This window comes from Xiphophorus couchianus, chromosome 6 (genome assembly GCF_001444195.1).
Source record: "Xiphophorus couchianus chromosome 6, X_couchianus-1.0, whole genome shotgun sequence".
In the NCBI taxonomy this organism is placed as follows: Eukaryota; Metazoa; Chordata; class Actinopteri; order Cyprinodontiformes; family Poeciliidae; genus Xiphophorus; species Xiphophorus couchianus.
The window spans coordinates 13866742-13892400 of NC_040233.1; the positions used below are offsets into that span (position 1 = coordinate 13866742).

The 25659-nt window shown below is 38.0% G+C and overlaps 3 protein-coding genes across 10 annotated transcripts; all 3 read right to left on the reverse strand.

Moving 5' to 3' along the window:
- Positions 1-3733: 3733 nt before the first annotated feature.
- On the reverse strand, positions 3734-5718 carry LOC114146015 (pistil-specific extensin-like protein). Of its 6 annotated transcripts, none has more exons than XM_028019745.1 (5): positions 5404-5718; positions 4900-5037; positions 4712-4830; positions 4416-4551; positions 3734-4307 (listed from the first exon to the last, which is right to left on the reverse strand). In XM_028019745.1, the coding sequence occupies exons 1-5, from the start codon at positions 5669-5671 to the stop codon at positions 3802-3804; spliced, it is 1167 nt and encodes a 388-aa protein (XP_027875546.1). In that variant the 5' UTR covers positions 5672-5718; the 3' UTR covers positions 3734-3801. The 6 variants fall into 6 exon arrangements, with proteins under 6 accessions (XP_027875546.1, XP_027875552.1, XP_027875551.1 ...); XM_028019751.1 differs by having other exon boundaries at positions 3734-4231; positions 4484-4551; positions 5404-5717; XM_028019750.1 differs by having other exon boundaries at positions 3734-4227; positions 4468-4551; positions 5404-5717.
- Positions 5719-7266: 1548 nt separating this feature from the next.
- Positions 7267-13442, reverse strand: selenot1a (selenoprotein T, 1a). Its single transcript, XM_028021358.1, has 6 exons — positions 13205-13442; positions 11250-11360; positions 9130-9256; positions 8252-8339; positions 7880-8046; positions 7267-7794 (listed from the first exon to the last, which is right to left on the reverse strand). The coding sequence occupies exons 1-5, from the start codon at positions 13336-13338 to the stop codon at positions 7922-7924; spliced, it is 585 nt and encodes a 194-aa protein (XP_027877159.1). The 5' UTR covers positions 13339-13442; the 3' UTR covers positions 7267-7794; positions 7880-7921.
- Positions 13443-14301: 859 nt separating this feature from the next.
- kif2c (kinesin family member 2C) lies at positions 14302-23051 on the reverse strand. 3 transcript variants are annotated; one of them, XM_028021354.1, is made up of 23 exons: positions 22948-23051; positions 22679-22754; positions 22493-22587; positions 21453-21551; positions 21074-21122; positions 20943-20978; positions 20329-20478; positions 19955-20074; positions 19316-19413; positions 19143-19238; positions 18991-19045; positions 18735-18897; positions 18408-18498; positions 18253-18316; positions 17485-17576; positions 17253-17395; positions 16778-16991; positions 16530-16640; positions 16353-16420; positions 15316-15391; positions 15150-15230; positions 14984-15077; positions 14302-14854 (listed from the first exon to the last, which is right to left on the reverse strand). In XM_028021354.1, exons 2-23 carry the CDS (start codon positions 22737-22739, stop codon positions 14793-14795), a joined length of 2118 nt encoding a protein of 705 aa, XP_027877155.1. In that variant the 5' UTR covers positions 22740-22754; positions 22948-23051; the 3' UTR covers positions 14302-14792. The 3 variants fall into 3 exon arrangements, with proteins under 3 accessions (XP_027877155.1, XP_027877158.1, XP_027877157.1); XM_028021357.1 differs by lacking the exon at positions 20943-20978; XM_028021356.1 differs by lacking the exon at positions 22948-23051 and having other exon boundaries at positions 22679-22941.
- Between the last annotated feature and the right edge of the window lie 2608 nt (positions 23052-25659).

Sequence of the window (25659 nt, forward strand, 5' to 3'; positions counted from 1 at the left end):
CGGTATTTCCTGCACCGGCCAATGAAATGGTGCGAGAGAAAGTGGCGTGTAATCAGCTGGGACTGGCTACACCTGATCATCGTTTGGTCTGAACAGTTTCGTTACTACTGCGTGGGTCTTTAAGTCCGTCTAAGTATGCATTAACGCTGGCGCATTTGCACAGCATTTCAAACTAAGAATGGAGCCATGAAGTGGCACATATGCCCAATAAAAAAATAATAATAATGTAGACAACAAGATTTTATTGATTAAAAAAAAAAAGTAGCCAGCTTTATTTCATCTATAATCATTTAACCCTTGTGCTGTCTTGTGGGTCAAAAGTGACCCACTAGCATGTTTTCTGACTTGAAATTTTATGACTTTTTCTAAATTGATCCCATCATTAGAAAATGTAATACTTTTTTTGTTTACATTTCCATGTGGGCTGTACACCACTAGGGTACAAGGATTGTCTTATGGGTCATTTTGACCTGTGAATTAAAAAAAACACTTAAAACGCCAGAAAAAGAGTTCAAAGGCCACACACAAATCCTCTCTAATACACACACACACGCATGCACGCCTGCACCCCTTGTTCCCCCCCCACACATGCACATACACGCGCATATGAAAGAAACTAGATTGGTGTACGAATTGAACTTGCATTTTACCTGCACTCTCAATCTGCAGCTAACCCCTCACATCAAGCTGCCAAACACAACAAAAAACAATCTCAGCCATAATAAAAATAAATAAGGTATAGAGAATATGGCCCTGCTACAGACGGACGACCTGTCCAGGATGTACACCACCTCTCGCCCGGAATGTTTGTGGGAGATAGGCACCAGCACCCCTCCCAACTCCACTAGGGACAAGGGTTTAGAAAATGGATGGATGGAAATGGATAGAGGATATGAAGGGATGGAATGTGTTGGAATATGAGTACCCCTAGTTGGTTTCTTGCTAAAGCCATGAGTAGATGTTTCACTGCCCAACAGGTGCTATGTTGTACATTTGCACATACTGTTCATGGAATCTTCAGCATAAGATGTTGAACAAATTATTGTGCTGAAGATGTTCAAGGTAGGAGATTCTTCATATGGTGAAGAACATCTTCACTCTATCTTGACGCTATGAAGATGTTCTTCACCAAAACGTTCAACACAACAAACATGCTGTGTTCAACATTTTGTGTTCAACATAAGATGTTAAGCATAGGATGTCCTTCATATTATGTTGAAGATGTTCAACATAAGAGCATCTTCATCACATAGGGATGTTCTTCATCTTAAGTTCAACACTTTATGTTGAACAGAAAATGTTCTTCATCTTGTGTTGAGGATGCTCAGCATAAGAACACCTTCATCTTATGTTGAACATATATAAGTTTGCATGATGTTCAGCATCTTATGTTGTTCAACATAAGATGCTGAAGTTGTTCAACATCAACATAAGAGCTGATGTTGAAAGTTGTTCACAGAATCAAGCAACATTTTACTTAAAAAAATGGCACCTTTTAAATTTCGTTGTTCTTGTGACAATGACAATAAAGATTTATCTCAACATTTGGTATTGTTGTTTTACGAGCGGTCTCATTATAATTTTTTGTTAAAAAAAATAAAAGAATGAGCTTTGCAAAAAATTCCAAATTGTTGACTTTTTTTCCCTTTCAGTATAATTAATTCAGAAGTAATTACTTCACACTTATAGAATTACGATTTAAAAACCTTTACTGCGTAAAAGAGAACTGTTATGACACTTGGTTTGAGGTAAAAAAAAAATACTGTTGATCATCTTTTTGTATTATGTCACAAAAACACATGTTAAAAAATTAATTAAATTGAGTTGAATTGATGAATAACAGATTGTTTCATCATGCAAAATAGATTTTAGATTTAAAATTCAATTAATTTGCTTTATTTTAGGGTTTGGGCAGGGTGGGTCATTTTTGACCTGTAAAAAAAGGGGAGTAAACAGAATGTTAAGATCGCACAAAGGTGAAATGTGTGTGATTTATTAAATGCATCATAAATTGTTACATTTGGAAATCATTAATTTAATTTGAATTGATAGTTTTACTTTGCTCACTTTAGAATATTTCAGAATTTTCTTCGTAGGTCTTCCATAATCAAAATGACTAACACGATCAAACAGAGCCACACTTCTGCTTGGTCAACCTGCAATGTTTGTCCTACGCACTACCTTTATTAAAGTAAAGCTCAAGATTTATTTTCTCCATCCAAAACAAAATAAAGGTCTAGGAATAGTCTATATTTCAGAACTAAAAACAAAAGTTTAGTTCTGAAATAAAGTTTAAAGAGGACTGTAGGCAGATATTCCTACAATCTGACAGATTTGGAAAATGTTTGCAAAGTAAGAAGATTGGAGTATTTTGAAAATCTGGTCTTCAGTGAAGTAAGGAAAATAGGTTAAAAGGTCAACACCTTTGTAATAGAGGTCATCAATTAAGTTTATTTGCATAGCACATTTCAGAGCACTACAGCATTTTAATCAGTATCAAGAACCAACCGTCTCAGAGACAGTTTTTACCCGATAGCAATAACAAAACTAAATGCAATCAAAAACAACCATTAATCATCATGAATGATGTGAGAATGTGGCTATTCTTATTTACTAGTTTTTTTTGGGGGGGGGGGGGGGGGGGGGGGGGTTCCCAGTTATTTATTTCTTACATTATGTGTGAATTGTGAGAGTTATTTTTTTGTTTTTAAACATATGCACTGACTGATGGCACTTTTTAAATTTCGTTTTTGTGACAATGACAAAGATTTATCTTTATATGTTAACTTTTGAGACAGTTATGAGTCTCTGAGGAAGGAGGGAGTTCTGGATATTTGTGGCAAAATATGAACACCATTTACAGTGGCAGTAGTAAAAAATACGTCTTTGCACTGTGCCCAATCTGGCACTCCCCAACTTTACAATTTACCCTCTGCTTCCATCTAGTGGATGACAAAGTGTAGTTAGAATAAAAGCTGAATAAACTATATTTAGTTATATCAAGAGCAATACTTAAAGGAAAACTATCAAAGTAATATATACACATTTAAAATAAGTTTTATACTAGATAGCAATATGTGCCAATATCTCTAAAAGTCGCAAGTCACCAATTTGAGAACCCTCAACCTTACATCAAATTAGTCTGGGGGAAAAAAAAACAAAACTCAATCAGAAATTACACTCTATTTAGAAAGTGTGTCCCTTTGTAAAAGTAACCATTGTTGACCACCTGGATATTTGAAAAAACAAACCATTTAAAATGATAAATGGCTTGTACAGCACTTTATCAAGTCCAGAGGACACCAAAGCAGTGAACACCGGTCATTCATGCACACATCGACATACTGATTGTGGCAAATTACTGGCCTGTAGCCCAGGCCTACAACCCACGAGAGGCAAGGCTCCATGCACCCGCACTACTGGGCCCGCCGAGTACCACCACCAGGCATGGTGGGTGCAGTGTCGTCAGTTACTTGGAGCACTATATGCAAGTAATTTACAATTTGACTGGGTGCCCACTATCCCACCAAGTGGTTGATCATCATGAAGGTTTTAAGCTTTACCTTTGGCAAAGTTACAAGAACTGATTGTAGTCTGATTAAATTTCCATAGACTATACTCTTTTCACCTCAACAAAAATGTCCAACTTGACCCATGCCATACAGAGACTTTAGTTTTCATTTCAGTTTCAAACTGAAATAACCCTGGTGGGAAAAAAAGAAATAAACCTACACATTGTACAATCTGCAACCAAAGACATGAGTCCCTTTTATTTTAAACATTTATTTCAACTTTTCAAAGCTAACCTTGATAAAACATGTCCTGAAAATGTTGCTCATCTGGAAGAAGAGGTAGGCAGACGATAGGATACCACTTTGCAGGAGTATCATGAGGAGTCTGGGTAGTGGCAGGATCTTGTATTATGCAGGGAGCCGTTTGTCCAGGCACTGGACATTTCCCTTGAGGACAAGGAAAGATGGGAGGAAATTCTGGAAGCTGAGGCCAGTATGGCCAAAGGAGCTCTGGATTAAAAGGAATCTGGGGATAAAGGACTTTCGGCTCTTCAGTGGGAGGAGGAGCTGTTGGAGGTGGATAAGGGAATGGGTAGAAGGGGAAACGTTGAAAAAGATCATCTGCTGCTTGAAGATAATAGAAGTCAAAGGGCCCCACGGGAGGAACCACAGGCCCCACGGGAGGAACCACGGGCCCCACGGGAGGAACCACGGGCCCCACAGGCCCCATGGGAGGAACCACGGGCCCCACAGGCCCCACGGGAGGAACCACGGGGCCCACGGGCGGAACCACGGGGCCCACGGGCCCCAGGGACCCCAGAGGAGGAACCATGGGCCCCACGGGCGGAACCACAGGCCCCACGGGTGGAACCACGGGGCCCACGGGCCCCAGGGACCCCAGAGGAGGAACCACAGGCCCCATGGGCGGAACCACGGGGCCCACAGGCCCCACGGGAGGAACCACAGGGCCCGTATGTTCGGGACACAGCAGGGACAGTGGATGGCCTTGCCAGAGTAGAGGGAGTATGTGATTTCCACCCTGGAAAGCAAGACAGAACGTTAGTTTAGGAAGAGTTACTTTATTCCTGTTTGCATTTTGCAGTATCTGCATTAAACGAGTTTGAAGATGGCCCTTTATAGTGGTATAAGCAAAATATAGCAAGACATGCGTGACTGTCACATTTAACGGCTTGAGGTACCTGCTGAATTATGTTGCAACCTTTAAATGGAACAATCAGAATGAATGTTATTGAAGTTCCATATATCCTGTAGCCACATCTTGGAGGAACCGTGGACAGAGGTATTGGGGGTTCATTTGCTGTAGGCGTAGAGAAGTTACATCAGTATGCAGTTCTGTTTATGCATATTAAAACTGAAAAATTACTACCTTGCACCACTGAAAGTTGTGAAGCCTCTGTTCCAAGTGACCTGAACTTCATGTGGTCATCAAAACAATGCAGATATGCCCCCAAGTGCTCCCATAACTCCTTGGAGGCTTCATCCACATCCATCTCCTGGGACCAGCCTATAATAGCAAAAGAAGACTCAAATTTGTCACACTTGTTTTTAAAGCATAGAGGCTACACAGTTATGGTCCTCTAAAACCTGAGGTCCTGACAAATGTAGTAACTCATGAAGCAAGTGTAGCAAACCACTGTGCTCGGCCTGGTTTAACCACACGAGTTTGAACATGCAAACTACCTATTGGTTAATTTAGTTAAGTGAATCATGCAGTGTCAACTAGTGTTTCAGGGTAACACAGCACAACTTATTATTTACCCACACCATAAAGTCCTTCACTAAACAAAAACGATGAATATCTTTCAAGAATTCTCTGCTTCTCAAATGTACTCGACATTATAGCAGCAGCATCAACACTATTAGCACATACCTGCGAAGTCTGCCTGATAATCAGATTCGTCATCCAACGATTCATTAAATGACGACTTTCTGTCGATATCCGAGCTCTCGAAAACTTTCCCAAGCACAATTTTTCCTTCTTGGACAACAGCTGTGGGAGAATGGACATCCTCTCTCTTCGCCACTGGCCTCTGAGCTTTCCTCAGTCGACGGCAGTCCGCAAGCGGCACCATACAACACATTAGAAAAACAGCTGCAACCAAGCAGACTGAGGGATAGTCCTTCCGTCCCACACCCATTGTTTTCTGCTGCCTAACTATTGTGCAGCAGTACTGTCACCTGCTATTTAACCCTTAATTAATTGGCCACTTAAACCCAGTGTGGCAGGTGCTGCAGCAGTCAATGAAATGTCGCGAGACCTGCTGCACTGTAATTAGCTGAATAGTTTACAGCTTAGCAAAAAAAAAGAAAAAAAAGTTTACAGCTTAGCAGAGGTAGGTGGAGTTACATCTCCGTCCAGTTGATGGCGGTAATGCACAAAGTCTGTAAACTGCCATAAAATGCAACAGAAGAAGAAGAAGAAGAGGCAGGTGGAGTGACCAGACATTGAACTCCAGCCCAGCAGGAATACTTCAATATATTTCTATTGAAATAATGGGAGACGGTAGTGTTGATAGCCAAGATGAACCTGGGAATTCAACGTCTTCACCAATGCCTGGTGTCACCCTACACGTTGATCTCCTAAAACAAAACTTTCTCCACAATCTTTATGCTGCTGTTCAAAGACTTCTGAAAGTTGTTGGAGATGACTGATAGTGACAAAGCCTTCATACATGGGTGCCTTAAAAATGGCTAATGTGTGAAGGTCAGATTCCAGTATACTGTGGTTGCATCCCAGTGAACTAGAAAACCTTTGAAACTCCTGAAGATTTATTACACAGTGGTATAGTTCAGGTGTCATCTGGACATTTTGATCACCTAAAGCTGAGGTGAACAAAAGTTCACCTTCTCAGAATACCACAAGATTATATTTCTGATCAAGAAATGGGCATCTACTGAAAAGAATGTCCATGTTCTGCGCAGTACACCCATTCATGAACTACATCAGTGCAGCGTAAGCCTCTGCTAAGTAAAGCCCATGTCGATCATATTCAACCATGAATCTGGCTTTGGTGTTTGAGGTAGAACATCTACGGAACGTGGTTCATATTCAATAATCTGAATGTGAATATGGTTCATAATAATTTACCATTGTATTTTTGCCAAATCCTAACAATTTTTCTGGTTATTTAATGCAACAACTATAGCATACTCTTCCAACTCCCCAGGCCTGATTTTCTATATTTGACCACACATGGGGCTCCCTGAACCTTTAGATCTCGATATCTAACCTGATTTGCCTAGGCTATTCAAAAGGGAACAAAAATGCTTCCTAACCACATTAGCATGAACACAAGGGAGATCAGACCGCTTTTATCTGTAAACCACAGATGGTTTACTGAGACATTAAGATGCATGACTAACAGTATCAACGTGATTACACATTGACAAATGCATATAGAAATTGATTTCATAAATTCTGATTTGCAGAAAAATGCCCATGATTAAGTTCATGCCAGCATCTCCTTACATGATTGAAGTATGGAGGAATTTACCTGACCTCTCAGCTTCTCTCCTGACTGCAACAACTTATTTAAATTATTCCAGAGACATGCTTAAATGTTTATAAAAAAAAAAAAAAAAAAAACATTTAGATGTTAATCTGCCCTCCTTTTTGTTTCCACATTTAGGCAAGGAAATATACAGAAAAGGAAAAAAATAATCAATCTACACAAGTGAGATAAATTAATTGGTCTTTTTAAATCTATCATAAATGGAAACACTTTAACCCAGCTTCACACAGAAATTGTTACAATGTTTTATTAATATTCATAGCTTCCTCCAACATATGTAAATATAAAAATTATTCAGAAATCTTTCCAAGACATGGTCTTAATGGCATTTTCACAACAATTATTACAGATCTTAATTGGTTTATTTTTGATACGGTTACCTACATCTCTGACAGGTACACTTAGAATTCTACATATGGCTCGTTGGTACAAATAACATTTTTTTTTCCCCATTCACAAAAGTCAATTAAATGAAACAGGTTAAAGACTACAGTAATCAATGTTAAATCTCCCCTCAGTGGACCACTAATTGTCTGGATGAAATCAGCAGTAGTATGGATAGTACAAGAACATAACAGAACAGCCTAAACTGTTGCCATGGATCCCGCTCTGGCGTCAGGGGCAGGACGTCTCTACGGAGCGCGGTGAAGAGTGATGGGGGCATCCAGTCTGTGCCAGCAGTTCTCATGCCTTCAGCGCAGACCTTCATAAACATCACTTCACAGCTCAGAGAGAAGCCCACCTCGAACCTGGAGACAGACAGAGTCGGTATGGGTTACACGTTTCACCTCGTCAAAATTGACCTAAAATAAAAGAAATTCAGAAGAAACGTACAAGGAGGGGCTTTCAGCTCCAGCCAGGATTTGAAAAGTAGGGTTAGGAGTGGTGATGCGTTCTTGTGTTCATGTGAACATTCATCTTCATCTCGTTGTCCAGGATTTGCACGAGTTGTTGCATGGAGGGGAGGTGACCCGACTCTAGTTTCGACCACACTGGCACGTCTATGAAAACAAGACTTTGAATGAGGCTGAATTTTTCTTATGCTTGGAGCAGCAGCACAATAACAAGTAATAAATGTTGGTTACATGTAGCTCCACACGTCAAATATAATAATGCATTTTCACCAATAAAAGTCTGTTAACATCGCACAGTCGAACAAGAAGTTAAGTTTATTCTCTGAAGCCATGCTGGAAAAGAAATGCTCACCGTTTAATGTGATTTCAAACGCTCCTGTTGACATTAACTGGTTTTCAATCATATTGCTGAAGAAGAACACCATCATGCAGGCATATATCTGACAAGAAGAACAAAGACTGGGTTAAAAAGTCTGAACAAAAAAGTTAACATGAGATATGTTCGTTTTGACCGGGCAGGCATTAGAGAAAATACCCTACCCTAACCCTGAAAGTAATAGAGGAACAAATCAGTGGATTTGTTCATTCAGAAGGCTTGATAAATCGATGGAATAAGAAAAGCTTCTTTTCTATACTATTTTATCAGATTTGGACTGATTTGTTCATGTCTAACAGAGTGAAACCTTCTTTCACAAAACGCTCTCCTGATTGCATTAGAGCATCTGGTGTCATCAGTGAAGCTGACCTCAGATTTATTAGTACCTGGTCAAAGCAGATTTTTGATACGTTTCTCTATATCTATATCTGATGCAATGTTTACAGGTTATTACCCACAACAGATACCAAATACTGTCGCTATCAAACTTACATTTTTATTGCATATGAAAGGAAAACTAACTACAGAATATTGTGATGCAACACACTCTGATGGGAATATCAATGGCTCTGGAGAAATCAATCTAAGCAATAGTGAACCTTAAAAACATGCAGAGCTCTGCTAGAGAGCATAAAATGAAATCGTGGGACCTTTGGTTTTCTTACAAGTGCACATGTACACTCTGACACCATTTTTCTCCAATTCTAAATACAACCCAAGTGATTTCTGTAATAGCGCAAAACCCCCCAAAAACAAACAAACAAAAAAACACAACAGTGCAGCTGAGTCAAATGGCAGCATCCCCCCCAACCAACCTTAAGTGTGTGACTTTAAAATGAAACAGAAATCCTCACCTTATTTTGCTGGCCCCACTCCCAGATTCCTGGGGCTTGAACACCAAAGAGAGCAAATGGGTCCCTGCCGATTATGATCAGTCCGATCACCAGCAGTTTGAACATAGACAGGAAGGACGCAACATGTCTGTGGAAATAAGATCCGATTTCATCAGAAACAGAACACAATGCACACTGGGATGATGTTATATCCAATGCTTGAACAATCAGGAAATATGGGCAAAATGTCTGTCCTACATGTGGACAGTCTCTCTGCCATTTATTCATTTACATCATTGAGGGGTGAGTGAACTGAAAGTTACTCAAACTTCCCTATTCTCCATTTAAACAAGTTCTTTTCTTAATGTTGCCAATGTTTGGTATTGCTACATCAACCACTGGAAGTCCTACTTGGACCACAGCCATGTGCTGGAAGCCCTGAACTCTGCACACATATTCCTCTACACTGTATGCAAGAGCTCTGTTACAGCGTTTTATGAGTAACCTACGTGGATCATTACCTCATGCCATTCTGTGCTGGAATGCACAGCCAGCATATCTTCTATGATTGATAACTCCATGCATTTTCTTTTTTTTTTTAAATGTGGGGCAGACAAAAAGTAGAAGAGCATCAGTCATGTCTATGAAGAAAATATAAAAATGTTTTTTTTTTGTGTGTGTGTAAACGCCTCAATAAAAGTAACTTGAAGGACTTTTAAGTTTAAGCAAAAAAAAAACATTCCATTTCGTATAGTAAATGAGTAAAGTCATGTTTTCTAGTTGACCAAACTTTAAAGAATAAAAGAGTTAATTTATAGCTATGAGACCAACCCTGAAAGCGTACAATCTGAGCTTAACTAAAGCTGGACTCTACAATCTGTGCAACTTCTAACATTTAAAAGCAGAACTGGTAAAACAAAAACCTATCTGAAGGAATATCTTTTTCTTGCTGTAACATACGCAAGCGACAAACTTCACAAGAATTCGAAGAAATGATGTCTGGAACATTTGAAGCATGTGACAAGATATTTAGGAGAGTCGCCTCTCTTACATGTAGCCAATCTCTTGTGTGCTCATTAAGTCAACCAGATGAAGACCCAGGAGTCTCGGTAGCACACCCTGCTGGACTGTACACCAGAGGCTGCATAAAACCAGCCTCCCATCAATGCAAATATAGTGCAACTCTAATGGGACCGAGGTTTCACAGAGTCTGACTTTGATTTCTTGAAATAAGAGAAACTTTGTGAAGTAAGCAATAGAACCAATAAAAATCTATTGATTAGTATTAAGGATTCAACCAGTGATGATCAAGCACAAATTAGCTAAAACAAATTAATTATTCATAAGTTTATTAACTTTAGTGGTTTAATCCAAAATGTAAAACAAATAGACCCATTACATACATTCCATGCCACAGGCTGAAAACCTCTAGGTCACAGTGATGTGGTAATTCATCTAATTGCCAAACAAATACTGAGTACATATACTTTAGAGAACATCACAATCTACATAACAAATAAAGTTCACTGATTAAACAGAATTGCTGAATCTACATTTCATTACTATTCTCATTTATTGAGGCACCTGCTAATCAGCTGAAATCAGAAAAGGCAGGGTACATACCACTGCATCCCGATACCAGCTGATGATTAAAAAGCACATTCCAGATCCAAATCTGCAACCGATGACATTTAGCCATCTGTTACGCGTGATAATAGCAAATGAGTATCCAAGGCAACTTTAGTTTGTTAAACAAATTATACCTGATCCTGGGCTGGACTTAATCCACATGTAAGCCGCTAGACCAGTGGTTCCCAAAGTGTGGGGCGCATCCCCTAGCAAAGGGGGCACAGTGCCATTACAGGCATGGGAAGTAGTATGGATGAATGAAAAAAAAAACAGTTACACAAAAGTGTTTCACTGTAAAGATGGTTTGTAGAGTGTTTTGTTGCAACCTGAAGTGTGAAATAAACTTCAGTGGAGTTTGAAAACAAAATATGTGTATAAGTTTATGGTTGAACGATGTGTGTGCCCAGTTGATTTTCTTTTTTCTGTTGTGGGGGGGATTTTATTGTAATCCATAGGGGGGCCCAGAAGAAAATCTTTGGGAACCACTGCGCTAGACAATGGCTGTCCCTTACCGATAGATGGGTATAGGAAGGTAGTTCTCCCCTTCAATGCGGATGTCTGGGTACCGCTGGTACAAGGCCTGCGTGTACTCCTCAAACACCCGCTTGTACCCTCAGGAAATGCTGCAGAAGGAAAGGAGAACAGGTTGTACAACTGGAAAAACAGAATTTAAGTAGCCAAAACAACATAATTATCAGCATTTCCTGAAAGACAGTACTTTCAGGATAAAATGGCTTTTTTTTAATCCCGAGCAGCTGAATGCCATAAAAAGATTTTCTCTTTTCTTCCAAACATATTGTGGAGTCTGAGGCACATTTCACATGTTCCTGAGTTACCGGCACCAACAAGTGATTTCCTTCCTGATCTTCCACAAATTCAGTCATTTAAATAAATGGCCCTTTTCATCAAATGAATGAACAATAACAGAGATTAAGAACAATGCTCAAGTATAACAGAGTTCAGAACTTTCCTCATGTTTTTCTTTCTGCAGTCAGATATTTAACTGCAGTGAGTTTTTACTTCTAAACACCTGTGGAATCTGAACATTTTATTTACCCATAGTCGCACCAATGTGCACAACATTAATTTTTTTTCCCCAATTCAAATAAACAGATGTTGCTCTCTCTGCATAACCTTCCTCCACTCGGTTTTGAAAGTAATCTTAACAAGTTAATCTTGGCATAACTTGTTGCAACTTGTTTCTCTTATTGAGAATATATGCAATGCAGTCGAGGGTCTGCTTATGCTCATCAAGACTGTCAAAAATCATAATTTGAAATTCATTAAAAACACGTTTTCTCTGCTTGTTAAAACTTTCTAAGTGATGAGTTGTTCTGAACAATGGCATCAACTCCTGTCATATTTGCTCAGATCAGAGGTATTTTATGCATCATTATACCAACTTGATGTGCCGAGTATATTATATATATATATATATATATATATATATATATATATATAAATAAAATAAAAAGAGTAAAAACACCAACCAGGTGAAATTGTGTCCAAGTATAACACCGTGTAAATAATGCAAATCAATAGTCAGTTTTTCTAACTTCCTGTTTTGTTTGTCCCATTTGATGTTTCTATACAAACAGCTTTACTGAGAAATGAAGTTTCACAATCTAGACAGACTTGTTTCAGGCATGTAACACAAAGCACTGTCAGAGGTACGATGTGACTTTAACTGAACAAAAGTAAAGTGGAAACCCTTCTACTAACACACATTTGTACAAAACTTTAATATTGATAGTCATGATGGATTTGAATAGAACCATGTTGCCATTTTTCATAATGTTTAATCTCTGTTTAATTACATTAGCATAGTCGGTACAGAAAGTGTACCAACATCGTCACCACTAAAATATTTAATCTTTTATAAAAAAAAAACTTTTTTTTAAATAAAAGATTAAATAGCCAAGTAACCAAAATTAACTTGCTTTACAAATGAACCAAGTTCAACTAGGAAATGTTTCTTGGGTCTAATTTGCATTATGTTTACATATCAACACTGCTGCTTGTCAATCTTTTATTCAGCGGCACGGACACTTGCTTTGGCCGTCTTCGTTTGAGGTTCAGTGAGGAATTTTATACCTGTGCGATTCAAACCAAAAGTTTTGAATCGCACAGGTTCACTCACCTTCGGAATGTAGTATGTACCTTAGGTAAAACATGTCTGTCTAATCCACAGACACTAGGGCGGTTCTTAGAGGATTTAACATGTTTCACTGCGGAAGTGGAGCCATGTTTCCGATGTGTGCGGAAGCTGTCAAATATTTTACTTTCACGAATTTTGTTTCGGCGTTTCTGTAAGAACACATGGTAGCGGACGCCCTCCTTAGTTACCGTTTTTCACCTGCACACAAACTGACATCTTATTTGCTTGTGTCCGTACGGCGATGTTAGCTGGCTTCTTTTAGCTAGCTTGCAATGACTCGCCAGATTTCTTTTCTCGTCGTCCGCTTACCAGATCTGAAACTTAAGCAGAGGTCCCGTAGCAAACTGCATCTTCATCTTCTTTATGCCGCTAGTGTCACCAGCCGTGGAGCAGCACAGCGAGAAAACCCCCAAAACGAGGAGCGAAAAGCGCAACCACTTCATGGCCACACGGTCCACGGTTGCTTACTTCTGCTCTGCGTTAATCTGTAATCTTTTTCCCCCTACTGCTTAAACCCCGCCTTTGCTTCTTACTCGCGACAATCATTCGGGTGGTCAGAACGCACAGAGCACCCCCTATTGGTCTGGTTGTGGATATCACCTTTCAACGCTATTGTGAGCCCCGAGTGCTCTGCAATGCTTTTAATGGACGTTTTCTTTTTAAAGTATTCGTGATTTTAGTTTAAGATTTATTAGACGTGGATTGCGTTTATCTTGTAAACTCTCAAACTCCCTTAATTTAACAATTATCTTCACAATCCTCCTCACCCTTGGAACAGCACTTCATAATGGCCTTGCAATAGCTGAAAATGTTCTTAAAATTAATAAAAACTTTTCAGCATAGTTTGGTCACATAAGCTTACATAACCTTATTTTCATCAATTAAAAAAAAAAAAATCAAAATATCAGTTAAGGTGTTATTTTTATGTCTTAAGTAGTTATTTTAGATGTAACTAGAAACAATGTACTGTCAAGTTGTATCTTTGTCTTCTGTCTTATAAAGCTCATTTTAGTGCATTTTGTTACTGACAAAACGTATTAAAAATCTGTAGAATTCAATTCAGTATTGCGCAAAAGTATTAAGACACCCTTTTCTCACAACTGTAGTAGATTTAGGCATTCTTGGTTTTGTTTCTTTATTGACAAAGTGACCCAAGAAATCTCAAAGTTCCAACAATAACTTCATTCTCCCGAGTTATCAGTGCACTCTAACAATTATTGCAACAATTTAATATTGAGGTACGTTTAGGAGCTAGACTTAAGTCTTCAACTTGTGCAGTTCAAGTCACGTTTCAAGGAAGAGTAGAAATTGTAGGAAGAAACACCTTGATAGTGTTTTTTGAGGTGCAATTTAAAATTAGATATTAATATATATCATTTGAGCTATTTCAATAAAAGGTACACAGCTACAAAGTGGCAAAAATGTAATTGCAAACTATTGTAACAGTAAGGTATGTTTCTTGCTGGTTCATTCTTTTAAGCATGTCTCTTTTTCATACATTTACTTTAAAGTTAAATATTTACTTTGAAATTAAACATTAATTTCATTTTATCCTAAAAGACTATGCACAAAGAACTAGCCAAAATTCAAATTATTCACAGTATTGGAAAGCAAATGAGAAAATATATCTTACTTTAATTCAAAATATTTACCGATATCAGTTTAACATCTGCCCGTGGAGTAAAAAGCTTTTTATTTAATATTCTGCAGAATAAATCTTATCATATTTGCTGTAGTTTGCATGTAAGAACTGCAAATTCTGGATTTCTAAAACCATGCCATTATTGTTTTTTTTTCTCTTTTTAATGTTAGTGTTGAATTTTATTTAACAAAACATGCATTACAATAAAAACAACTGAAAAAACCAATTCATCTCTCTGCAGGAATATCTGGCTTTTCAGAGGTTCAGCCTGGCCATGCTCTCCTTTACCACAGCAGACTGCAAAGCCAGAACTGAGTCTGCAAACAAAGACAAATGTATGCACTTCAAATTTTGTGGTCATTGGTAATCGTTAAAAAAAAAAAAAATAAATAAATAAATACTGGAAACACCTAATCAGAAAAAGACGAGTCAAATCCTGTACAAACCCAATAACTTCCTGGAGTAATCCACCAGCTCAGGAAGCCCTTCCTCAATGTTGTATGAGATTTTGTCCATTTCCTTAACAACTTCATTTGCTCTCTGAAAAACAGAACATAAAAAAATGAATAAATCAATTTTTCTTAAAAAAAAAAAAAAGATAAGAAAAACTACCTTCAGCTGTCCATAGACTTTTTCTTCCAACTCTGTAACCTGAGATATGATGTCCAGCACGCTGGCATCAACAGAAGAATCCTGTTTTAAAAAAACCAGTTCATTAATACATTCGAAAAAAGTACATCATTAAGTTCATGATTTTGGGTGTTGTGATGCAATGCACCTCTTCGGAAGAACTGTTTATTGGCTCCTTCCCCTTCTGTGCTGTAACTTTCGAGTTAGCATTCAGCTCCTTCACTCTGCCAAAGAAACAGAAATGTTTAAAGTTGTAATAGATCAGATGTTGAAAAGAGTTTTCATTGAAAGGATGACTAAAATGACAAAAAGCAAGTTGTTGGTCATCAGTTTGAAACGGCAACTGGCAATAGGGAATCACTTCTCTTGACGGATGGTCTGACTGATTTTGATTAAAAAGCAAAAACAAAACATATTCATCACAAAACTAATTTAGAAAAGGCTCTAGATTAAGCTTTTTGAAAAAAAAAGATCTCTTCTACTTTTGAGATGAAGTTAGAAAATAAGGATATATCACTGTGTTGAAGAATAACTCAGAATGGCTTGTTCTTGAATAGCGCTTTATGAAGTTCAGCTTTTATCAACAAAAAAAAAGCTAGAATAATTTTTTTTGTCACTCCTAAAACCAAACAATTATAAAGATGCAGCTATGTAAATCATTGTGTCATTTTGAAGAGTGACAAACATCTCAGTCATTTTGAAACACAAACATTCACTTAGAATTTATGGCATGCATGTGTACTATGGACAAGGTTTACATATGGTACAATAAAAAAAATTAGGACCCTAGAAGAACACAAGAATGGCAGGACAGACAGGTAGGGGAGGCAGGACAGGGAAAGAATGAGAGACGGACAAGAAAGATAGGTGGGTAAATAGGGAGGAATAAAAGTCGAGTAATTATAGTATTAAGAAAGGAAGGACACAGGAGAAGGAAGTATACTAGTAAGAAAAGATGCAGAAGATATTTAAATTATTGTATAGACAAACTCTAAAAATGCATACTTTTTCCCTAGTCTTTACTCTTATTCGTGCATGTCCAGAAAACTACTAGAAATCAATTTCCAAATCTTTCTGGATTACATCTGATTTATTTTTGCTAAAGCATAAAACTGCCTTCTGAGCATTCTTCAAGAGTTCTGATTCCATACTCCATTGTTAGGACACGACACACCGTCTCTGTACCTGTCTGCGTAGCGAAGTGTATTCATTGTGTATTCGCATGAGGCCATGCCTGGAGACACCATGGCAATCTGAAATGGAGAGTGGAATATAAACATGTTCATTTTAGAAAACAAAAACTTGTACACAAACCAAGATGAACACAAAGACAACTGGAGGAGGTTAGGTGAGTCTCCATACCATGCAGGTTCTGGACTTTTCTCCAATGAAGGAATCCCTGAGCACTTTGGTCAATGTACTCATCCGAAAAGGAATGTGATCACTGTTCTTCCCCAGAGAGCGAATACACTCCTACAAAACACACATGAGAGAAGCTTTAACGTTGCTCCACCTGAATATAATTTTTTTCCCCAAAGTTTATCTGACCCTAACTTATGGTTTCAGAGAAAAGTTCTTTCTGCAGGACGAGCACGTTTCATGCTTTTTACCTTGAGAGCCAACAAGCTGCGGTTGATCTCGGACGTCTCCACCAGAGTGCTGCGATCGTTGCTGCTGACGTCCGTGCCACGCTCGTTTCCCGCCAAATCGACCAATGAGAATTTGCCGTGCAAAGTGGCAGCACGGTTATTGCACCGCAGGACAATCTGCAGGATGGCGTGGGAGCGGGAGGAGTTTGCGTTGGCTGAGGTCTGCCCTGATGTTCTGAACAGGTAGATGTAGAGGAACGACTTGGATTAGTTTTATTACAAGACACAAAGATGAGTGTCAAAATAGCAATATTTATTGGCCATTCATACTAAAAATCTAGAGTCAGAACTTGCTCCAATCTCCACAAGTTAAAGGCTGTATTTGTAGAGATTTAATCCAATTTGTGGGCCATTATGAGTAATGATCATTTTAAAAATAAGTGAAAAAATACAATTCCTGCCTATTTCCTACTATATGAGGTTACCCATCTCATACCTGCATGCGCTTCCTGTCTGTATAATCTTGATGACGTCTTCTGCTGAGAAGACACAGACCTCCTCCAGTCCCACCACCTGAACCTGTTGCCGGTCATCCTCTAAGACACGCAGCTTGGCCTTCTTGTTCAGCAGATCATACACCTGAATCGAAACAGGAAAACGTTTCTACGGGGAGAACCCAAACAAGCTGATTTCAGAGTGACTCGTGCTTCATGAGAGCTCCTTCTTACTTTGCCATTATAAATCTCGAAGAAGCTCACGTAGACGCACAGATCCTGATTAGCAAACCTCCTGTGGTTGAGATTGGTGAAAACATCTTGGGCTGAAATATGAAACATTATTAATACAAATGTAGACCAAATATGGGGCACCCTCAACATTTACTGGCATTTAAAAGAAAAAAAAAGTCTACCTGTAGATTTTTTTCCTTTACACAAGTAAGGATCTCTCTTTTTTTAATTCAAGATGCCCTTTAGCAAGCCCTGTGAGAGTGCATGAGACCCCCAACAATGTAAGGTGCAGGAATACATATCTATTAAACATTCTCTATGTGTTGTTCTGAAATGGTCCCTGTGCTATTAAATAGATTTATCTATCAGAGCTTTCTTAAAGAGACCTGATGTTGAAGATAGCTCTTCAGCAGTTGTATAAATATGGTTATCAACTCTGTATATCAACCCAGGGTTACTGACTGTCGTCTTACTCCAGCTGCACTTATTCTACATGAACATACACATCTGATGACAGAACAAACCTGGCTAAAAGTTGGATTTTTCCTCATTGTGAGACAATGCAACAACAACAACACAAAAACAAATAAAAGATGAATTTATAGTAAGCCCTTCTACACATCTTTACCAGGTGTGCAAATAAATGAAAAGGACGCTGTGTAAGGTTAGCTGAATCACTTCCGTTTGATCTGCATTTTCAAAACACTACATATTTAAAATAATCTACATTCAACTGTTCACAGAGAAAGTAATAAATTGTAGTTTCACCTGCTAAGGCATAGATTCCTCTAGCACTGTTCTGCTGCTTCCCTGTGAAGTCACCTCCCATTGTCTACGAAGATTTAGGAAAAGAAAAATCCATTCTGAATTGAAAAATTGACTTAAGCACAATCTTAAAACTTGTAGGGTACACAGAGGCTTACATGGGTCTTGCCACTTCCAGTCTGGCCATAGGCAAAGCAAGTAGCCATGCAACCTTGAAAAATGGACTGCACCAAAGGTTTGGCAGTGAACCTGAAAGAAAAACAAATAGAAACTCAAAAATTAGAAGAAGAAAAAAAAAAAGCACTTTAATAAATATTTACTTAAGTTGCAAACTTTTGTTTACTATTGCTTGTGGATATACAGCACAGTAAAATGTTATTTACTGTTCAACAAACATATTAAACTGAAAGAATTAATCTTTAGTTTGAAATAACAGACTTTAAATTATTTTAGGTGACAAACTGAATGCATTATTTCATATTTACATGTAGACCAGCTCGTTGGTAGCATTCTCATCAAAGGAGTAGTCAAAGTGGAAGACCTGGTTCTCCAAGTACTTGGTCAGGTCCACTTTTTGCTTTGGCTCATGGACCAGTAATGTACCTTTGCCAGGAACGGACACCACATCAATCTCCTTCTTGTTACACTCTAAAAAACACAAAAGTAAAAATTAACTTTGGGTTCCTCTGTTTATTCCATTATAATAATTTGGCACCGTCCCATTAAACATTTTCAACACACCCTGCTTGTTTAGAGGCCGTTTGCGAACACACACACAAATCTTGTGAGGCTCAATCTGTGAAAGTAAACCAGCGATTAAGGAAGTGGAGTAAAAACCGTACAAGTAGAAAACAGCCTCAAACACAGAACACTACCTCTGTGTCAGAACTCACCGGATCAGAAGTGGTTATCGGCAATATTTCCAAGGTTTCTCTAAAATCCTGGATCATCTCATAGAACTTCTGATTTGGTCGAGATGACTCTCCAAACTAAACCAAAGGGAAATTAGTGTTTGATATTTAACTTTAGACAAACAAATTGGTTAAAATAGATTTTCTCCCCCAACCTTTCCCTTCTTGGGCTGCATGTCAAAGGGCTTCATGACACTGGAAATCCTTTTGTTGCTTTTGTTTGCTTCCTGAGGAGTCACAGATTTTCTTCTGCCTGCAATGCAGAGATGTGGGGATCATCATCATTATTATGTTATTGTACAGAGTATGTACAATAGACCTGTAACAAATTTTTCAGGACGATAAATTGGTCCAGAACTTATTGCAATAAACAGTAACATTGTTTTGAGACCATTTTCAAGTAATATAATAGTAATAATGGCATTAAAATGCAAGAACACATTCTCAAATATCAATAAACTTTAAATTCTAATAAATATTTAAACACTGGAACCAGAAGACATTTGGAATATCCAAGATAGATAATGAAAACAGAAACAACAAACAAAATTAATTACAGAGTCTCTGTAAGCAAAATTGTCTTTCAAAAAAGAGATCAAATCACCAGACTGAACACCTGTATTGTTCCGTTTTGGTAAAAAAAGAAAAGAAAAATACAATAAATCAAGCAAATGAAAATTATTGAGTTTCTTTTAATTAATCATAACATATATTAATTGATTTACTGTTTATTGTGACAGGCCTATGTACAATAACCTACCCATCTAATAGTTTTACGGGTAAGAATTACTGACCTCTTGCTGAAGGCAGAGAAGGCATTCTGTCAGGCTCGTTTTCTTTGACCGACTCATCAACAGGAGGCAGCGGCTGTGGTAGTTTGGCTTCATTTCCTCTCCGCACCTTAGAAGGGGGAGCTGCACAAAGAAAGAAAGAATGGAATTTATAAAAGATATTTGATTTTTATTACTGAAATAAGTAAACCACTGAAATGTGGAAGCATACAGTTAAAATGAATACAGATTACACAAAAATACTTAAATGACATCTAATACAAAACAGAGCCAGTACACATCCCTAAAAACAACAACTTTATATCCAAAGAAACAAGTCGGTTGTCTAGATATGGAATGTTTTCAAACAGAAGGTATTTTGGGGGATCACTTCTAACCAGAGCTGGTAGACTGCGCTGATTGGGTCATTTCAGAACAGATTGTCTCTGACTTCCCCTGAGAGGTCGCCATGCTTGTTGCCACTGGTGACACCACAGGTGCTGGTGTCTGGAACAAACATGTCTGCCGTGTCTGAGACCGTAAGGTAACTAAGAGAAAGAGAAATCCAAGAGGGAAAAAAAGCAATACGTTTTAATAAGCCAATTTTTGTGTATAATTAACTGATCAAGATTGTTATATTCTAAATACGTAATCACAGCTAAAGCATGGCAATTTAAACAGTACTGTAAAATTTGTGACTAAGGCAGCAGAACATGAAAGGAACAAAGGCTCAGAAGTTGATGTAAAAAAAAAAAAAAAGGTGTTTAGTGTCACCACAATTAATTCCGTTCTTCCAAGCTTCTACCAGACAATTTTCCTCCCAGAATAGTGAGAATAAACTGGCTTCAAGTTGTGCTGCATGCCCAGCATACCCACAACACCCATGTCTTATAAAAATAAAGCAAAGATTTAGTCCTGAACAGAACTGAGGAAAGCCCTCCCAGGATTGTTATTGTGATTTTTTTTTGTATCATTTCCTTTCTTTAAAGAAAGAAAAGTGAGGGTTGCCAACCTGACTCCTCGTTACTTTGGGCCGATGGAGCAGAGACTTTGGGATAAAACAAAGTCTAAATTCAGTAATTTAGGTGAAAATTACTGAAAGTACCGTAATCTGAGAGACAAACTGGATCATTGATTACATACAGGAGGAAGGAGCAGGGATACGGGATGAGCGAAGTCGGCCCTCATACTTCTGTGAAAGAAATACAGACAAAAAAAGTTTCTTTTAGGAATTACTTATTTTGTTCAAACATGCGTTATCCTTTTTTGAATTTGTACTTTTTATGCATTCTCTCTTTCTGCACAATTATATTGGCTGAAACAGTAAGATGGAAATATTTGAAGGTATTGGTGTTGATACACTGATGTTTATCTGCATGTTACATTCATGCATATATATATATATATATATATATATATACACATAAATACAAATATAAAAATGAATGAAAGCACAAAACATAATTTTAGTTGTGCAGTTTTGTTTTTAGATATATGAATAAATATACACATTATCACTTGCCTTGTCAGGAGCAGCAGAGGGCAGTTCAGCAGCTCCAGTGGCAGCATTTACATGGTCCAAAAGCTCTGGATTTAAATGGCATAACTCACTAATCTCAATCTGAAATACAAAAAAAAACTTACATGCAGACTGTCTTTAAAGAAAATAGTTGTTCAGCACAAAGCTTAATCCTTCTATTAACTTGCATTAATGCCTGGCATTAAAACAGAAATCCTAATTCCTGTTCAAACTGTTCCATGCACAATCATAATGTAGAAAACTTGTCATTTTCTGCACAGTTCACACTGGGAAAAAAAATGTCAACAAACAACTCAGTTTTCAGGAATATGCTGTGGGTTAACCTTAAGAGTAATGAGAACAATCATTTGAGAGTGCCTAATCACTGAACTGCAGCCTTTATTCACATTTATTTACAAACTCCAAACAAGGAAATGATACACACAATCAAAAAATTGTGGAACAAATAGTGTTGTCAGTTATAAAAGTGTACATTTCTTTTCCAAATTTTTTTTTATCAAAACATGGAGATGCCTCCTTTATCTTAAAATGAAAAATAATACCATATTAAGCAACATATACATTATAGGTGTTTACGAGGTGATTTTCCAAGACATTAATTTAAAACACTGGATTTTCTCCCTGAGAAACGACGTGCAAGTACATAAATGAAAAGCATTATATGACTATGATGCAGATTTTTATGCATTTTCCCAGGCGTCCCAAATGAGACAGCGTTTTAACTTCTACTTCTTGAACTGCATCATATATAGCAAGAAAGATAAGACGTAAAGTTATCAATTTCTGCATAAATCCTATATAGATAATTTATTTTTCTTCTCGAAGAAAAATATGCTTTATAGATATCATTTGTCATGTTTTTATAAACATCTTGTGAAATATTTGTTCAATTAAAAAAACAGCTCAAAAACATTCAGATTGTTTTCCCAGTATTTCAACTACCACTCACTTTAACTACACACAAAACGTAATTCTGAAATTGTTACTTTAAGCTTGATCTTTTGTTAAATGAAATCACTAACCTCCTTCCCTCGGCTCATTTTCCTCTCCTGCCACTCAACCATTGCCGTAGACTTGAAGGTATCAACGGATTTAACGGTGGCTGAATGGATTCGACCTGGGTGACGAACCAACAAGCCGAAGACCAGCTTACGGTTAAGATTTAGCACACAGTATATCGCGTACAAAAATCAAATATACAAACTCACCATCACTGCGACTGATCTGAACAGAAAGCCCGACTAAACGTCTGTAAAGATTCGTGTCCATCTTTGTTTCTTTTTGCTGTCGAAGGGGGAAAAGAGTCAAATGGACCTGCGTTAGCGTTTGGCTAACAAGCTAGCTAGTGGTACTATGAAGTGGTCGGTGTGAAACTAATAGAAATAACCGTCTTTAAACATATCGCTACCATATCATTAAACGAATAATCTTTTAAATCGGTTAATTATTCATTTGGCTGAAAGGAAATAGCCCTCACCTGGGACAACACAGTACACCGCCAAAGATTCAAACAAGCGTTATTTCCTACCGTCCAGGCGCCTGATTGGCTTATATCATTACGTAGTAGATGGCATTTTTCTTCTTTGGCTATTTTGAAAAAAAAAAAAAGGTCAGAGATACCTATAGCGCCATTTCCTGGATTCTTTGGGAAGTACGCAAATGAAAGCACTAACTTTAAAAACACATTAATAACAAACGTGCTCATTTGAATCACAGATTATGTAACGTCTGACACTATTTGAAGATATAGTGTCTTCAAATAGTTTATATATATATATATATATATATATATATATATATATATATATATATATATATATATATATATATATATATATATATATATATATATATATATATATATATCTGTTGTTGATATCAGATCCCAGGAACAACATCAGACATCTCAGTCCAGAAATGTGCAGTCCTTGGCACAGCCAAGATACTGCGCAGAACCCTCAAGCTCCCAGGCCTCTGGTAGAGGACCCGAGCTCAGAGGATAAGAACCACCCGCGGTGGGTGAGAAGGGAATTTTTATATATATAGATATAGATATATATATATATATATATATATATATATATATATATATATATAGATATAGATATAGATATATAGCCTCAAACAATGGTTTGACATAATGTTGACATAATGAGTGGCAAGGTAGGCAGCTCTGATGACCATTTGATACTGAAATAAGCTTGTTTTATTGAAACAGATGCAGCTAAAGAACAGGTATGTATAGAGTGATACATATCAGTCTTTGTTTTTAATCATATTTTGCCCTTTGTAAGATTGCTCAAACACTAGCTAGATATCTTGCTTGATCTGTAGTAGTATTGGTATTGAGAAAGTTGTTGCTTTCACTTTCATAGAGAATTTAAGGAGATTTATTTCCAGTTTGAATAAAAGCAGGTTTTCAGGACCTCTTAAAAAGATCTGTGTCAAAATATTTCACCTGCTTGTCTAGAAACCTAATAAACATTTCAAGACATGAACTGCTGTCTCAGATATTTCAGCTGTAAGGACTGTTTTTCTGCAACACCCTATAGTTGTGGCCAAATCCTCCTAAATGCTCATCCATTTGGCCTATACAGTATTTCATCCATGTGAAAACAGGAATCCTGTGTTTGTGTTTGTCCACATGCTGTCTCTGTCTTCCCACACCTTCTGCAAACCAGTCCTTTGTGACTTCAACAAGCAGGGACAGCTGGAGAATGACCCAATCTGCAGTTCAGCCTTTGCCTTCAGGGTGGGACCCCCCTCCCCACCAAAAGCTCCTTTTACTCCACACCCTCAGCCTCCAAGCCTCCTAATTCTACTATACACAAGCCTGACTTGTGTATACACATTCCCCCTCAAGCGAACGCTGACACATGACAAATCAAAGTTCTAATAAACAGCTTGTGCTATAAGCAATTTTCCCGCCGCCACCAAGGGATGAAAAATAAATAAATCCCTGTTGGTCGACTGTCCGGGCCATTTGGTGGGTCTGTCTGCTGGCGACTGGGTGGCCCAGGGCTGCTTGGTGTGAGGCCTGGGACGGAGCCACAACTGTTTCCTGTGGGCAGCCCAACCCCCAGAACTTCTCCACAACTGGCTTAGTGGGTGGCATTCCCCTCCTCCTGTTCCTGTCACCCCCCAAAAACTCCTACACCCCCCACCCTCCATAGCTCTTTTCCTCCAGGCACCTCCCCCTGTTCCCCTTCAGTCAGATGGTCCATCATTTTCACAGCCTGCGTTCAGCACTTCCACAGTGGTGCATCACAACAGATTGTATTTAAAATAAGCGCAAGTCAGAACTTATTGAATGGATACATTGAAATTCAGCAATTTCATAAATCATGCATATTGTAATTACATTTGTCAGGCCTTACAAAGTAAGTTGGATACATTCTCATAAATCTCTATAAAACGGCATTTCAGGAGTCTTGGTACAAATCCCGAACTACCTGTCTAGCAAGTGAAAGACTAATCTTATTATAATTTCATTATAGTATTAATGAGTTTGACTCTTTGACTTTTCGACATCCGTTTTTCCATATCTGCCTGAAATCAGACTAGTGTCTTGGTGTTCTTTTGTTTGTTTTGATCCCATTTGCTAGCTTTCTATTTCCTAGTGGTTTTTGATGACACTGGTATGGGGGGTGTTTGACATGGCATATGCCCGGGACAGCAACACCAGAGGGCAGCACCATGAGGCAAAAAAATCCCAAAACATGTTACCTCCACTCTGAGCAAGTCTTCTATTCCCAGTTTGCAGGTCCAGTCATCTCCCTGAAGTGTTTACAGTGTAGCTACTGTGAGAACAGATCTCTGCTAGAGATAGAAGTTTTGCAATTAAAAAGCTGTTTCCATGCTCTTCAAGAAGTTCGAACTGTGTTTCATAATCTTTAGGTCAAAGCTAACATTAACTTTGTTAATAAGTAATTAACAAAGACACAGAGTACAAAAGACACGAGACCAAACCAGCCAGCAGAGCTGAATACAGAAAAAAGCCTTTTGATGCAATATAGTAACTGTTCAATGTTTCACTGAATGCTGTTCACACTTAAATACTTTTTGACATATTGATGAAGTGCTATGTTCTGGATAACACATTCCTGATGCTCTCGGTCCAGAGATGTTCTGTTCATGGAAATACAAGTTCAATCTTTCGCTTACTTTAGAGTCACTCCGTTTCTGATAA